This window comes from Phyllopteryx taeniolatus, chromosome 21 (assembly GCF_024500385.1).
Source record: "Phyllopteryx taeniolatus isolate TA_2022b chromosome 21, UOR_Ptae_1.2, whole genome shotgun sequence".
In the NCBI taxonomy this organism is placed as follows: Eukaryota; Metazoa; Chordata; class Actinopteri; order Syngnathiformes; family Syngnathidae; genus Phyllopteryx; species Phyllopteryx taeniolatus.
The window spans coordinates 14,849,178-14,865,917 of NC_084522.1; the positions used below are offsets into that span (position 1 = coordinate 14,849,178).

Sequence of the window (16,740 nt, forward strand, 5' to 3'; positions counted from 1 at the left end):
ATATCAAAGTTTGTAAATCGTCGTTGTAAAACAAGAAGAAGAAGAACCATGACCTTTCACCCTCACACATGAGGAAAAAATGTCTACCTCCTTTCAAAGCGTAATAAGGGCCGCGTTCCGCCTCTCACCTTCAAATTTATTTCCACTGCGACAATGTCAGGTAATATTTTACTGTTCATGTTATTCATACTACTAGCCGCTTTCTTGAAGTTTATCGAAAAGTGATCTATGTTAAGGGAGGCTATACAGTAGCCATCTACGGAGTTAACAACGACATCCTGAAACAGTGAAAAAAATGTATTGCCAATATATTTTGCGTGCTTGATTCCTTACATTACATGAATTAATTCATGAAGTTTTACTGTTTGTATTGGTATGGAAAATAAATCATCTCACGAAGCAAAGCTATTTGAAACAACGCATACAACATCGATTGCTCTTTATTAAAACCATTCAATGAACTGTGATTAAATGTGCAAATTGTTTATGCTTTATATTTGATGATGAGTATCTTCGATACAAACACGCACACATTTCACTTTGATTTACAGGGGATATCTGTAAGAACTTGTGCGGCTCTTCGGCCATTTGCACCTCCAAGCCACTCTTTCTGCCAAGTGGTGACACTCCAGGATGAGGCTGCGACTCAGGCTACCGAGGCACTCTCTCGCTACAAAGACAGGCCGTGGGATTATCTGGAGAGTGAAGGTATCGTGCACATACATAAGGGTGAGCTTTTTGCACAGACATTTGTGTTTGTTCACCTTTGAATCAAATCTCCTCGGCAGAGTACATAGAGCGGTATGGAGCCAATCCAGTGTGGGCAGGTTACAGGAGGAACCACAAGGGAGGTATTCCCCCACAGAAGACTCGCAAGACCTGCATCGTAAAGTTTTTTTGGATTTAGTTTTGTAAGGGTGTCTAATTTTCAGTACACAGCTGCCATGTAATTATCAAAAACTGTTGGGTTTGTTTAGAGAGGAGACAAGATATGTGGAAACCCCTGTCCAATATGCCGAGATTCAAATGTTATTATTCATCATCAGGTGGGTAAATTGTTTATTCATTGTGATGGACTTAACGCTAATGCATTAAGTAGAGTTGGTCATTGCTTACGGTTGCAAAGCATACAACGGATAAGGATGAACAAACTTTCAAAAATGTGTGTTTACATGGACAAGGGACATACCTTTGATGAGGAAGGGAAACGCTGTTTGTTTGTTAGTTAGAGCATTGTGTTTTTAGAGTCGGCTGTTTGTTTCATAGCTAACATAACAAATGCCTTCTTTTGCAGAATGTGAAGCTATTGCAGCAGTTCATCAGCCCCCACACTGGTATGGTGTATGATCCCACTCGAACTGGTAAGGCACAAGGCACGGGTGCGTGTCATTAATTGCATGGATTTAGGAATAAAGATTGGCTCACTGTTCTATTATGGGCAGGTGTGTGCATGAAACAGCAAAAGAAGCTGAGTGAAGCTATCAACACTGCACGAGATCATGGTATGTAATGTCCATACGCTTCCCTTAAAAACAGTGATTTCCAACATTTATGGAGCCAAGGCACATATTTTACAATTGAAAAACTCACGGCACACCAACAAACAAAAATGTCACAAAAAGTCGATACATTATGATATGATTATGATAGTGGATACATACTTAATTCATACTGTGCGGGATTGCAGCAACGTCCATGTATACATGGCTACAGTTTTTTTTAATTTTTATTTTTTTAATTGTTCCAAATCAGTCTTCGTATTACTTTACCGTGGTACCTCCACTTGCAAGTGACCCAACTTTCAAGTTTTTCAAGATACGAGCCATCACGCTGTCGTTTTTTTGTCTTGAGTTGCAAGCAATTTTAAGATACAAGCACAAGCTAGCTATGGTGGCAGCAAACTTCACAAAAAGCAGCAGTTTAGCAGTTATTAAACAATTCTTTAAAAAAATAAAAATAAATGGCCAAATGCTTGCTTCAAGATGTTTATTGAAATTTATTGTAAAACTAAACATAAAATCATTACTTTGTATATCTGACCAAACCATTAACCTTCCTACAAAGTCTGCTAGTTTAATGCTAACGCACAATGTAAAATGCCATTGATGGGCCAACAAAACTGGATGTTGTAGTAGTTATAAACATTTAAACAACTTATGGTGGCACGTTGGGCGACTGGTTGTCACATATACCTCACAGTTCTGAGGACCCAGGTTCAAATCCGGCCTCGCATGTGTGGAGTTTGCAGGTTTTCTCCGGGTACTCCAGTTTCCTCCCACATCCCAAAAACATGCCTACTAGGTTTATTGAAGACTCTTAAACTGTCAATAGTTGTGAATATGAGTGCGAATATTTGTTTGTTTGTATGTGCCCTGCGATTGGCTGGGAACCAGTTCAGGGTGTAACCCGCCTCCTGCCCGCAGTTAGCTGGGATAGGCTCCAGCACGCCCGCGACCCTAGTGAGGAGAAGCAGTGTAGAAAATGGATGGATAAAAAAACTTATTTGAACACAAGCAGTAGCAACACGTGCAATCAGAGGATATAGCAATACTCACAGGCATATTTATCAACTTGCAAAAAAACCAACTGTTATTGCAGTATAGATGTTATGGTCTTCTGTGTTTCATCTTGAAATTTACATTACCTTGCTTACCTACCTACCTTTTCGGGTTTCATTGTGACGGATAAAGTTATGTCGTAGTGGTTTCTTTTCTTTGAGTTTTAGCCTATGTTTCTTGTACGCAAGTTTGTCAAAAACTATCTTTACATTCAAATGTCATCTTTGGACCTCTTTACATGATATACTCTCTTCATGAGGAGGGTTCTTTACTCTGCCTCACAGCACACAGGTGGGTTGCCAGGTAGTGTGTGTACACGACATAAAAAATGAAGTTACGACGGTAACTAGTACCGTTTTGGGTCCCAGATGACTTTCAGGCAGTGCTGTAAGCAACAGATATCTCTACTTGCACGAAGGTGTGGAGAGGACAACAGTGTCACTTGTGACCCCTGCATGACCTCACGGAAGGGCGTAACTTCTGGTCTCAGCAGGTGTTAATTTCCTTATAACTTCTTGTGAGAGCACGAGGTTTCTGAGTGACCAAACATTGGCGGTTTGACTCATAGAACCGTAGTTAGTTACAACCTTCGTCCTATTTTGGCCCTTTTATGGCCGTCAGGCAGTGCTGCAAGCACTGGATGAAATAGACCAACAGTCATTAAGAGGCAAAAGCATTTACCACGCTGAAGGTAAGCAACAAAACCTGACAGCATGACCATGCTCAATGGGTGGGGAGTCGCGATATTGAGTCTATAGAAACAGGAATTTGCACCAGGTGATGACAAAAAAGCTCTACCTGTATGCATAACTTTTAACTGGCTCACCAGAGTCTGAAGGTGATCTGTGTCAGGTATCCAAATCTGTTTCCCCCGCCTGCGACAGGTCTGTCCTGTGTGGGAGACGAGTGGGAGTCCCAACAGTCTCAGGGTTTCACTGACCATCGGAGAACCCTTTGTATGGTTTGCAGAATCAGGTGGAGGAAATGCGTTGGGCCACTTTTGCTACAGTCGTGAAAATTAGTGTTGTCCTATCTAGTCTATGGTTGTAAACGTTTTTTTTTTTTTTAAACAAAACACACATTAGTCTATAGGGTCACTTTAATGGATCACAAGATACTCATTCAGAAAATCAGCCAATGTAAGCCCTAACTAATGTAAAGGAATGCAGCACATTTCTTTCAACCAATCAATGGACTGTGGACAGTGTCGAGAGTGCAGTATGGATCAGCTATTACTATTTTTGACATCAAAATGTGTATTGAGACGAAGTGTACTGCTTCAAGGAATTGCAGCTCAGGACTTGCACTTTTTTGTTGTTTCAGGCTTTCTTCCTTTTCAGATTCCCTATGTCGACTTTGCAGGTGAAGATTACTCCAATTGCCATGATGCTGTGGGTGTCACACCGCCTGCCCCTGCTTTAAAGTCTGGTGACGAATGGTATGAATGGTACGGTGAAATAACTCCGGATGAGAACGAAGTGGCTAAAGTCAGGAAGACTTATAAGGCTTATCTAAAGCCAGGCATATGATGCCACCATTTCTAGATGCTCTTTTTTTATGTATATAGTCAATTAAATCCCCATGTGTATCTGTTAAATTGTATCATGTACATGAATATATATAAAAACAATAAAACAAAGGTGGGAAAAAAAAATCTTTTATTGTCATCTTAACATGATTTATCTACTATATTTAAAAGCATTGGATTGCAGGGTTTAGACCATTATCTGGTCATTATGCAGGACACAGTCCAGAAAAAAACATGGTAAGAAACCATTCCAGAGGGATTTTGGGGTAGCAACATGTTTCTCCCACAACTGCTCCGAGGAGTCATGGGTTAACCTTATTGACCATGGTCTCGCCGAGAGACTCCAGAACTTCCCGCTTGTAGTCATCAAAGTCTCCATCAATCTGGTTGACCGAACAATCCTCGACCACCCACAGCTGGCACTGAGTCTCCGTGATGAGACGGGCATCATGACTCACTATGATCACAGCTGGACAGGACATGGAAGGACACATGCTGATGGTTATGACGCACATTTACTTGGTTGTTAATTCATCCACAGACCAACTCCCGTAATTTCTCGTGTATAATGCGCACCCCCAAAGTTGACCTAAAAATTCCGGAAAACCCTTCTACCTATGTGTTTTTACAATGCATGCTTTTGCTTCTACCCATATGATCAAAACATGAAGCATTATCTGTATTTTGTTAGTTTTTACAAATAATAATTCTGAAGTTAAGCACTTTATTTGAACATGTAATCCTTTTTTTAAATTTACTGGCTCTTATTTTGAAATTCACAGCCCTACTTTTCTTTAGTAAATTAGAAAACACAGTTGTACTCATGTTTGATTATGTAAACTTATGAGCATAACTGTACATATATGCAGTCCCTGTCATATTGGAAAGAAAGTGTAGGCTACACCTTTTTTATAACCACTACATGGCGGGATATAGTTATATATTTGCCCCTATGTATAATGCGCACTCGACTTGACAATTTTTTTGAGGAAAAAAATGTGCATTATACACGAGAAATTACGGTATTTGTACACAAGCAAAGTCAGGTTTCCATAAAGTCCCCTCAACTTGTAAGGAAACTGGATATTCAGGATATTTTCCACATACCTCCTTTGTATTCATTGATGGCTTCTGATAAAGCATCAATGGACTCAATATCCAGATTGTTAGTGGGTTCATCCTGCAAAAGCAGAAAGTTGAACAAATGCCAGTTTGTGACGCAGCAACAGGTTAGTAAAGGTGGCTAAGTTACAAGGTTGAAATTGGCCCAGCCTCAAGGGAAGTGTGTTGGGGTGCTCTTATACAGTATGCTAACACATGACTTAATGAGATAACAAAATGTGTTGGTCTAAATATCTCACACGCGTGTTTCACTATAGTTTGCCTAAGCTGTCCACTCTTGAGCCAAAGCGGATTTCTATGATCAACTCAACCACTGCGATTCGAATACAAGGAGTAATTATTTTGGGTGATTAGATCACTGATGATCATCTCTCAATTAATGAACCAACTAAGATAAATGACTTTAAAACAAAAATACCCCACTACAGAGATAGAATTTAGCATTTATGGTTGAATTGGAGACTGGATCTCCTGGATGTCAGTACAATACAGTACTTGAGCGCCCCTTACAATTTTACACTGCATGATTTCCGCATAATAATTACTCTAAGCAGCTCCTTATTCACCCGTGCTTCCATTCTTAAGACTCTTGAATCTTGCTTAAAAAGGGCACAGCAAGTACTGGACAATAAATTCTTTTCTCATCACCGTAGCAACATCCTTGATAAATTGACTAATTTTAAAAACTTTCTATTTTCCGGCTTTATTCATAAGGTTGCGCAAGGCTTAGCATTTCTGCTACTTATCCTTATTAAACAGAATCAATGGCTCTACGTCATGAGTAAAAAGAGCTCCTCCCATACCCGAGTTTTTGCTTCAGCAACCACCAAAGCTGCATTCCGCTTGGCCAGCCGGTACCCATCAGCTGCCTCAGGAGTCCCACAGGCCAAAAAGGCCCGATAGGACTCCTCCTTCAGCTTGACGGGATCCCTCACCGTTGGTGTCCACCAACGGGTTCGGGGATTGCCGCCACGACAGGCACCGACCACCTTACGGCCAGTGAAGGAGTGTTCAAGCCTTTTCACTTTCGAGCAACATGACCCACAGGGCCTTTTGCAATTGAGTAATTTCATCGACAATTTTTCTGTGCACTGCAGATTTTCTGCGTGGACTTTGTGCAATATGCAATTTACCTATATATTTTTTTCTGTACGCTGATGGTTGCTAACCCTCGGTCTTATTCTTGTAGTTCTTTTTTTTTTGTACTCTTCTTGCTGTATTCTGTTGCCTGTTTCTTTTTATTTGTTTTAAGCACACACTGTACCTGTCAAGGAACTGCAGGTGGAAATTGGCCGGTTGCTGGCAAATTAATATGAATATTAATTAATCTGCACCGACCTTCCTTTTAAATAAACACATTGAAATGGAAGTTCTTGTACTGAGGAAGCAATATTGGCCATCTCGTGTGGAGTGCAAATATGATTTACATTGTGTGGGTTAATGAGTGGCTGGGTAATATGAAACAATGGTTGTTGCACTTATATCAGTTAAATCAGGATGCAGTGGAGATGAAACAGATGGTTGATCATCTAATAGAAAGACTGTGCCCATATTTATTATAGCTCACCAAAATCAGCACATCTGGCTGGCGGCAGCAAAGTTCAGCAAACACAACTCGAGCTTTCTGACCACCTATTTGGAGGACAACATAGAAACAACTAATCATTGGAGCACTTCTTCATACTAGTAAACTAGTAAGTGCATACATTCACAAAACAAATGGATGTGTTCAGTTGCAAATGCAATTCTGCACGTTGATACCGGACAGTTTGGAGATCTGAATGGTGTGTGCGTGGCTCTCCAGGCCAAAACGTCCCAGGCACTTCCTGCCATCCTGGTAGGGGAGGTTAAAGTTCCTCATCAGGTACTCTGTGGGGTTCTCCTCCATGTTCAACTGATCCGCGTACTGCTGGTTGAAGAAGCCGATTTTCTGCAAGCAACCAACACACACTAATACTGTAATAATGGATGACTTTGTGAGACCTGTACTCAAGCCTTTAGCCATAAAATTCTGTATTTACAGAGAAATGTAACTTGTACCTTTCAAAAGATACTCTCCCTCCTCATTACCTTATTTCCCCTCATGGCATGCAGTCATGTAAACAATTATTAGACCACTTCTTCAATTTCTAGTCAATTTTAATGCCTGGTACCTGAAGAATTATAATGAACACGACAAAATAGCTGATTCCTTAATACTTTGCCGTAATTGACATGCTTCAAATTAATTGTACTCCAATTGCTTTTGGTTACGATCAAGAAAACCATGGAAAATGGCTGAATATCAGCTCAATTAAATGAGTTATTTTTGTTGTCATCATTATATTTGTCCAAACAAATGTAGCTTTAGTTTTGCCAGGCATTAAAAATGAAATAAACACTTTAGAAACAAGGGTGGTCTAATTATTTTTTTTCCCCGTGACTGTTGTGGTTTGTTTTGAAAAGGCTTTTGAAAAGAGTTTTTGTTTCATTTTGTGGTAAATCATTGGTATTTATGACATCAGAAGAAAATCTTTGTATCTAATGCACTTAGATAAAATTGTGATTTTATTTTAAATATCTTTTAATAAAGGTGTCACACTATATGATGATGATTATTGTTATCCCCACACAATAACCTTGTATTCAACCAAATTAGTATCAATGTTAAATAGAACCTCGAATAACTACTTACCAATCGATGATTCTTCCTCATCTCACCCTTAGTCTAAAAAAAACAAAAAACAAGTGTCACTCATGGTGGCCAACGAAATGATTACCCAATTAAACTTCAACAAATCAACATACATACAGGATTTAGTTTCCCATTGAGCAGCAACAACAATGTGCTCTTCCCAACACCATTTGGACCAACTATACAAACTGTAGGGAGGGGAAAAAAATGTAGTCAGAAATGACAGAGTTAAATGTAGTCAGTGTGTCAATGACGCAATGAAGTGTAAAATTATTCAGCGATGGCGCCCCTGGTGACATGCTTTTTCTGTCCAAGATCCCTTAAATAAATGAAAAAAACTTACTTACTCGTAAGTCCAAACACACACTTTTTAGCTATGGTTACATGGACATCAACACTCTGACCATTTAACCTTAATTCTGAAACAGGCTACAAACTGCAAGCAAGCATGTTTAGAGATGATAAATGAAACTGTAATTATGTAGAGAGACAAGATACTAATTTTTGCGACAAGGCAACATGAAATAAATTTGTTCCCCAAAAAGTTTTTTTTGTGTGTGTACATAGAAAATTCCCATTTGCAATCAATATGGCCCACACTTCTGGAAGTACTTTGTAGTATATTACCCGATAGGAGATGCTAGGTTTTCTAATAAATCTGTTAGGTGTACCCATTTAGGTTGAGCACCGCACATCTCCAGTAATGTGACTAAGTTAAGAAAACTCTACCTGTTTGTCAAAACTAGTATAGAAAATACAAATATTGCTGGTTATCCAAACCGTATGTGCGGAGTGGAGAAAAAATATTTGACATTTTAATCATCTCTTTTAAAACAATGAAATGCTTCGAAATGAACAGTTTTTGATGTCAGCTTCTCGATAATCTTACTTCTGGAATCCATGTCAATTCCAAAGTCCACGTTCTTGAAGAGTGGCTTCTGACCCTCGTAGCAGAAATCAACGCCTGGAATAAAAAAAACAGAAGCAAATGTGGATTATGGTCATTTGTTATCCTTTACATTCATTTGTCTGGTACAGAATACAGAGCTTCCCAAAACTGGGTTCAGTACCCATTTGGGAAATTTTCACTGAATTGCCAATTGGTAGAATGCTGTAAGATATTTTATTAATTATCAAGAAGGCAGATCATTTATATTTTCTACATCCTTTTGGTCCATGTCTGTTGTGATAGATTTGGTCATTCATGGTAATATGTGATGTATTTTAGTAAATCTGGGCCTGGGAGATTTGTAATCTGGGTGTTCAGTTTAATTATTTGGGAAACTGCGTTATGCATCATAATTTCATAATTTACTATTCCTGCAGAAAGCAAATAGCATCTTGGTTTTAATATTTTTGCCAGAATACTTCATTGTCGACAAATTGTTTTGACACCAACTATGGTTCTCAAGTGTTTGATTTTTATTTGACTTTTTCCAATGAAGTTGTAAAACATAAGTAAAAACAGAATACAATGATTTGCAAATCCTTTGCAAGCTATATTCAAACTGATGAACATTGTTTGAAATTGATGCATGCAAACATGTTAAAAAAGGATGGGACAGGGGTAACAAAAGACTGGAAAAGTTGAGGAATGAATGCTCAAAAAACACCAGTTTGAAACATTCCACAGGAGAAGTTTCATTTGAAACAGGTGAGAGTGACGATTGGGTAGAAAAGGAGCATCGCCGAAAGGCTCAGTTGTTCACAAGCAAGGACAGGGTGAGTTTCACCACTTAGTGAAAATCTGCGTGAGCAAAGAGTCACAACAGTTTAAAAACAACATTTCTTAACTTACAATTGCAAGGAATTTGTGGATTTCATCATCTAAGGTCCATTATATCATCAAAAGATTCAGAGAGAGAGGAGAAATCTGTGCACGTAAGCGGCAAGGGCAAAAACCAACATGGAGTGCCCGTGACATTTGATCAGGCGGTGAAAACTCTACCACGCAACGCGAAAGCAGTGTATCAACACCCAGAAACGCTGCAGGCTTCTTTAGTCCAGAGTTCCTCTGAGATGGACTGACGCAAAGTGGAAAAGTGTACTGTGGTCTGACGAGTGCACATTTATAATTGTTTTGGGAAATCATGGATGTTGTGTCCGCTGGAAAACAACCATCCAGATTGTTATCAGCACGAAGTTCAAAATACAGCATCTGTGATCGTATGGAGGTGTGCTAGTGCTCATGGCACGGGTAACGTGCACACATCTGTGAAGGCACCAATAATGCTGAAAGGTACGTACAGGTTTTGGAGCAACAATTGCTGCCATCCAAGCAACATCTTTTTCAGGGACATCCCTGCTTATTTCAGCAAGACAATGCCAAGCCACATTCTGCATGTGTTACAACAGCGTTGCTTCGTTGGAAAAGAGTACGAGTACTAGACTGGCCTGCAATTGAAAATGTCTGGGACATTCTGAAGCGCAAAACAACAACAGAGACCCCGGACTATTGAGCAACTGAAGTTGTACATCAAGCAAGAATGGGAAAGAATTCCACCGACAAAGCTTCAACTATTTCTAACCTCAGTTCCTAAATGCTTATTGAGTGTTGTTAAAAGGAAAGGTGACGTAACACAGTGGTAAACATGCCTTGTCCCAACTTCATTGGAACCTGTTGCAGGCATCACATTCAAAATGAGTGAATATTTACAAAAAAAAGAACAAAAGTTTAGCGATTTATTGAATATAGGTTGAAAAGGATTTACAAATCATTGTATTCTGTTTTAATTTATGTTTTACACAATGTCCCAACTTCATTGGAATTGGGGTTTATATATCCTCTAAGAGACAATGTGACAAAAATTACACATACTGTTTGACTGTAATGAGAAGTATGCATTATCGTGTGTGAACATGAGCACATTTCCCCTGGTATTTATTTATTTATTGCATTTTATCTGTGACAATATTTCCCCCCTAACTTTGGTTAAATGCAACTGACTGTACATTGGGTACGGAAAGTATAAGGACCCCCTTAATTTTTGCCACGCTGTTATATTGCAGACATTTGCTAAAATCATTTCCCCCCCTCATTAATGTACACACAGCACCCCATATTGACAGAAAAAAAAAAAACTGAATTGTTGAAATTTTTGCAGATTTCTTAAAAAGTAAAAACTGAAATATCACACAGCCGCAATAGGTATTCAGGCAGCATGGTGGTGGCAGCATCATGCTGTGGGGGTGTTTTTCAGCTGCAGAGACAGGACGACTGGTGACAATCGAAGGAAAGATGAACGCAGCCAAGTACAGGGTTATCCTGGACGAAAACCAGACTGTGACAGTGCTCAGGACCTCAGACTGGGCCGAAGGTTCACCTTCCAACAAGACAATGACCCTAAGCACAGGCTTCAGAACAACTCTGTGACTGTTCTTGAATGGCCCAACCAGAGCCCTGACTTAAAACCAATTGAGCATCTCTGGAGAGACCTGAAAATGGCTGTCCACCAACATTCACCATCCAACCTGACAGAACTGGAGAGGATTTGCAAGGAGGAATGGCAGAGGATCCCCAAATCCAGGTTTGAAAAACCTGTTGCATCATTGCCAAAAGCCTCATGGCTGTATTAGCTCAAAAGGGTGCTTCTACTAAATACTGAGCAAAGGGTCTGAAGACTTATGGGTGTGTGACATTTCAGTTTTTCTTTTTTAATAAATCTGCAAAAATGTCAACAATTCCGTTTTTTTCTGTCAATATGGGGAGCTGTGTGTACATTGAGGGAAACAAATTAACAAATGATTTTAGCAAATGGCTGCAATATAACAGAGTGAAAAATTGAAAGGGATCTGAATACTTTCCGTACCCACTGTACGTAGCGTTTTCATTAAAAAAAAAAAAAAAACATTCATCTAATAATACATTAGTTATTTTTGACCTTAAAAAATGCTCTCAAAATGTACTTGGTAAAAAAAATGTATTTCCAGTATGGTTGATTTGCCTAGAAGCTATAGGTTACATACAGTCAGCCTGCTAATTTACAATTTTAAACTTGAAAATTATAGGTGTAAGGTGTGAAATGCAGCAGAAGGTATGTTGTCTTACTGTGCAGACCCAGAATGGGTGGTGAAAGAGGTGGAGGGTTTGGAAAGGTGAACTTGACAGTGTACTCTTTAGGCCTCTTGAGCAGCTCTGTGGCCTCCTGACTTTCCTCTTCCTGACCTCCCTTCTTCTTGCCTTTCTGTTGTTTTCTGGTGAGCGCTTCTTTCGTCTGCTTCTCCTGAGAGCCATATTAGAGTAAACGTGTAAGACAGAACTAACAGAGCATAGTGGGTAAGTTTACTTTGAATATGATCCAAATTTTGGCTACTCAATTACAGCACTTCGGCAAGGTGGGCGGAGCAAACTCACAGCCTGTTTGGTGGACTTGCCACCAGCCTTCAGGTCCTTAAGTTTCTTTTCCTGCTTGTCATACTGTTTCTGCAGCTCCTTTTGCTTCTGGACGTACATTTTTTTGAAGGTCACTATAAAAAGAAGAAAGTCAAACTATTTGGTTATGCAAGACCTTATCTGCCATTATTTAGCTGCAAGTCTCATTCAGGCCAGCACTAAAGCTAATCCAAGGATGTCTGTTAGTGAGTTAGGCATATTAACTGTACAAGACATTTGGGCCCTACGGCTTAATCAGATGGCCAATTTATCACCCGATATTAACCCTTTTCAAAATAATCATAATCGGCGGGAGTTTTGCCGACTAAACGCCAATATATTCTGACTCTCTCATGAAACAGTACATGCTGTTCAGAATGATGTCTGTGTGCCATTTGTCCACTAGATGAAGCTGTAACTCCATTCAATCCAATAAGAATCTTTCCCGAGACAATGATCAATGACGTAGTCAGACAGTTATCACGTGGCCATGTGGAACCAGTGACAGCATTTTCAACAATGCACGGATTACCGTGTTATGTTCGTGCTGCAGAAGCTCCTGAGCATGATATTGCTTTTACAGCAAAATATTCTGCTTTTCAGAAGCAGATGGAGATGGAGAACAGTGTATAACGCGTGTTCTTAAATCCAGCTCCTATAAAAGGAGATTTTGGGTATTTTGCGCGACTGTGGACACAAACAAATATGCAATTAAGAACTTGATTTGTTTGTAAGTTAAACATATAAACATATTTTGAAAAAGGCCATACTACAGCATATGTCTCATGAATGGTTTGACTGTACGTTGTGATGCATCTAATGTAACCTTAGGAAGCACTAAGATGCTCTGCACTTATAGCACTTCAAATTCTGTGGAATGTTATACAGTACCTGTATTCGATTTGTGGATGGTTCTTCATCCGTTAGTAAGTTAATAACATTTTTACATTGTATTGTTTTTAACACAGCACTTATTGTGATCTTTTATCACACACTTGAAAAATAACCCAAATAAAAACCAAAATAATAATACTAAAACAAAGCATTTTTGAAAAATAAAATAATGGAGTAGGATGAAATGTAATTTAACATTAAGGGCATCATGCATAAAATGTTTTGCCAGTAACTTTACTATGTTTCTTATATATTGTATCCATTTATGGCCTAAATCTAAAGATAAATTCAGTTCACTTTTTTTTTTTCATGTTTTGGACCTTATAATTCCTCTCTGTTGTAAACTTAAATACTAAAGGAGTATTTGAAAAGTATTCCAATAAAAGTATTGTAAAACACTCCAAATTTCTGCCTGTAATCCATATACAGACTCTTTCCAAAAAAATAGAATATGGAAAAGTTTATTTATTTCCATAATTCCATTCAAAAAGTTACACTTTCATAGATTATAGATTCAGGGCCCACAATTTAAACAATTTCAAGTATTTATTTGTTTATTTTTACATAATTTGGGCTTCCAGCTCATAAAACCCACAAAATCAGGAATCCAAAATTTTGAATATTGTCAAGAAATCAACCCAGATTTTGCAGGCCATAAATGTTTTAAACTGCGTGTCACACACTAATCATCGACTAAACTCAAAGCACCTGCAAAGGTTTCCCCAGGTGTCATTAAATTGCTTCAGTTGGGTTCAATACGGGGAAGACTGCAGACTTGACAACTGGCCAGAAGACCATCATTGATACCCTCCATAGGATGGGTAACCCACAAAGTTCATGGGTATCAATGGAAAGTCTAGTGGAAGGGCAAAATGTGGCAGGAGAAGATGCACCAGAAAGAGATGACTGTGGGCTCCATCAGATTATCAAACTGAGAAGATTCAAGAATCTAGCAGAGATCCAGAAAGAGTGGAATGAGACAGGAGTCGCAGCTTCAAAAACCACCACTTTCAGACTCATCCGGGAGATGGGCTACAACTGGCACGCCACTTCTGAGCCTGAGCCAACGTTGGAAGCGTCTCAACTGGGTCAAGGTGAAGATGAAGGACTGGACTGTTGGCCATGGGTCCATGGTCCTTTTTTTCCCACGAAAGTATAGTGTGCCTTTCATTTGGGAATCAAGGTCCAAGGATTTGGAGGAGGACGGGTGAAGAACAGAACCCAAGCTGCTTGAGGTCCAGTGTAAAATATCCAATGTCAGTCATGATGTGGGGTACAATGTCCAGCGGAGGTGTTGGTAAACTTTGCTTTCTTAAATCCAAGATCACCGCGACAGTCTACTAGAATGTTGTAGAGGACTTCATGATTCCTTCTGCTGAGGATCTGTATGGAGATGCAGATTTCATCTTCCAGCAGGACCTGGCCTCTGCCCATACCACGAGAAGCACCAAAACCTGGTTTGATCGCCCAAGCCATCACAGTGCTTGACTGGCCAGCCAACTCACCGGATCTAAACCCCATTGAGATTCTATGGGGTATTATCAAGAGGAAAATGAGGGGCACCAGACCCCAAAACAAAGAAGAACTGAGAGCAAGCATCAAGGAAATCTGAGGGCATCATAGGCTGATTGCCTCAATACCACGGCGCATCGAGGCAGTGATTAAAGCTAAGGGATTCCCAATCAAGTATTGAAGATTAACATATCGTTTTGAAAGTACCATATTTTGATGGATTTAATGTGACCCTAATTTCTTACTTTTTTCTAAAAAAACTGAGAAGTAAATGGTGATTTCTTCACAGTAGTCTAATTTTTTGAATTCCTAACTTCGTGGGTTTTATGAGCTGGAAGCCTAAATTATATAAAAATAAACAAATACCTAAAAAAATTTAAATTGTGGGCCTTGAATCTATAATCTATGAAAGTTTAACTTTTTGAATGGAATTATGGAAATAAACTTTTCAAATATTTGGGAAAGTGTATTTGTTGGTCTAAGTTAGCATTAAGGGACTGGAAAAAAAGTTGTTTTACACATATTATTTAATTAATGGGCCAATTAATTGGTTATCCAAATTCTTTTCTGCAAAATATCGGCATTGTCCTACAAAAGATCCTTTTCGGTCGGGCCCAACAAGACATATTGTTAAACTAATATACCTTCTGACCATCTTCGTAAAGACAGAATCGCTTTAAATCGAACAAGTGTATCTAACGTTTTAGCCGAAAAGTAAATATGATCATACAAGGCACCTTTCAGGTGAGATGTATTAAATACTTACAGTAGTTCCCTCTGTAATAGTAGAGTTTCTGGTTGTCTAAATGCATGATGTCAGTACACACATCATCAAGGAAACTTTGGTCGTGGGAAACTATGAGCAGAGTCTTCTTCCAGCCTTGAAGGTAGCTAGGAGGGGTAGAATACTGATTTATGAGCAGATATCATTGACAGACATCATTTGTAGCCTTGTTCAAAATTGTCATAAAATGACTGAATTGTCTATAATTTTGTTAAATCATCATTCTGCAATATAAAGTACTGTCATTGTTTTACATTTCAACCTATTTAGAATGTTTCCTGAGGATCTTTGTGTTACAATGTGCACCTTTGCTTTCAAACTATATTTAATACATATGGTGTATTGTTTTCACCCCTAATCTACCAGATTTGGCTAACGAGATACGAATGCTTATTTATTGTGCATCTTCTTGTCTAATCTGTTGATTGTTGCAGTTAGAATAAATTTCAGTTTACTAGTAATAGTAGTAACTGAAGTTTACTATATGGAGCCTGAAACTAACCCTTGACCGGCATTTTCAGCAAATAACTTTAAAAAGGTCAGCGTAGAGACACAGCAGGCAGTATAAGAAACCTTTTAAAGGGGGGGGGGGGGGGGGGGGGGGGGGAAAGCAGGTTTTACATACTTGTTGAGCCAGATGACAGCGTTCAAATCTAGGTGGTTGGTGGGTTCATCAAGCATCAGCAAGGTGGGTTCCATGAACAGAGCTCTGTGGGTGTGGTAGGCGTGAATGAGGAAAAACTCTTTTAAAAGGTCAATGACAGATCAGGTTTAAACAACTGAGTTAAGGTCTACCTGGCAAGAGAGACTCTCATTCTCCAACCTCCTGAGAACCTTCTGGTGGGTCTGTTCTGCATCTCAGGGGTAAATGACAAGCCAGCCAAAATTCTTCTTGCCTTGGCCTCAGCTGCTGCAGCTCCAATCACCCTCAGCTCCTCATAGACCTGATGAAAGAGGAGACAATCAGATTAGTCAAAGCAGATTAAGACGCACAAAATACAGACTAAAGGTGGTGGGTTGCCATCACATATAGATCAGGCATGGACAACTAGCTATGTGAATGCCAATCTTTACCCAGATTTGAATGTACATTATTATATTATTGAGTCACCTTGTCTAGTCTGTCTGCCACACTGTCCTCTCCCTTCTCCAGACGAGCCTGAAGCTGCTTCTCCTCCTGCAGCAGCTTCAGGCGGCGGGTGTCTGCCTTCAGCACTGCCTGGACTGCTGGCGTGTCGTCAGCCACCACCTCTGGTTGCACACATATACATGGGCACGCGTGAGTGACTGACAAGA

The 16,740-nt window shown here is 39.4% G+C and overlaps 2 protein-coding genes across 5 annotated transcripts in view; one reads left to right on the forward strand and one right to left on the reverse strand.

Annotated features, from left to right (window-relative positions):
- Positions 1–4,214, forward strand: mrps18b (mitochondrial ribosomal protein S18B). Its single transcript, XM_061759771.1, has 7 exons — positions 1–160; positions 552–708; positions 789–886; positions 978–1,046; positions 1,295–1,361; positions 1,443–1,502; positions 3,882–4,214. The coding sequence occupies exons 1-7, from the start codon at positions 80–82 to the stop codon at positions 4,085–4,087; spliced, it is 738 nt and encodes a 245-aa protein (XP_061615755.1). The 5' UTR covers positions 1–79; the 3' UTR covers positions 4,088–4,214.
- abcf1 (ATP-binding cassette, sub-family F (GCN20), member 1) overlaps positions 4,200–16,740 on the reverse strand; it is a 27,005-nt gene continuing 14,464 nt past the window's right edge. For all 4 annotated transcript variants that reach the window (XM_061759770.1, XM_061759769.1, XM_061759768.1 and 1 more), the window contains 13 exons: positions 16,556–16,695; positions 16,240–16,388; positions 16,070–16,153; positions 15,427–15,551; positions 12,237–12,349; positions 11,931–12,105; positions 8,772–8,846; positions 8,000–8,070; positions 7,883–7,915; positions 6,970–7,138; positions 6,776–6,840; positions 5,194–5,266; positions 4,200–4,555 (listed from right to left, as the gene is read on the reverse strand). In XM_061759770.1, the coding sequence (XP_061615754.1) occupies positions 4,389–4,555; positions 5,194–5,266; positions 6,776–6,840; positions 6,970–7,138; positions 7,883–7,915; positions 8,000–8,070; positions 8,772–8,846; positions 11,931–12,105; positions 12,237–12,349; positions 15,427–15,551; positions 16,070–16,153; positions 16,240–16,388; positions 16,556–16,695 (1,439 nt within the window). In that variant the 3' untranslated portion in view covers positions 4,200–4,388. The remainder of the gene's footprint in view (positions 4,556–5,193; positions 5,267–6,775; positions 6,841–6,969; positions 7,139–7,882; positions 7,916–7,999; positions 8,071–8,771; positions 8,847–11,930; positions 12,106–12,236; positions 12,350–15,426; positions 15,552–16,069; positions 16,154–16,239; positions 16,389–16,555; positions 16,696–16,740) is intronic.

What these genes read in the sequence shown, in the direction of transcription:
- mrps18b (XM_061759771.1), top strand. Translation starts at nt 80, where the DNA reads ATGTCTACCTCCTTTCAAAGCGTAATAAGGGCCGCGTTCCGCCTCTCA. An exon ending in ATGTTATTATTCATCATCAG is followed by an intron (nt 1,047 to 1,294) that starts GTGGGTAAATTG and finishes CTTCTTTTGCAG; the next exon opens with AATGTGAAGCTATTGCAGCA. An exon ending in CAACACTGCACGAGATCATG is followed by an intron (nt 1,503 to 3,881) that starts GTATGTAATGTC and finishes TTGTTGTTTCAG; the next exon opens with GCTTTCTTCCTTTTCAGATT.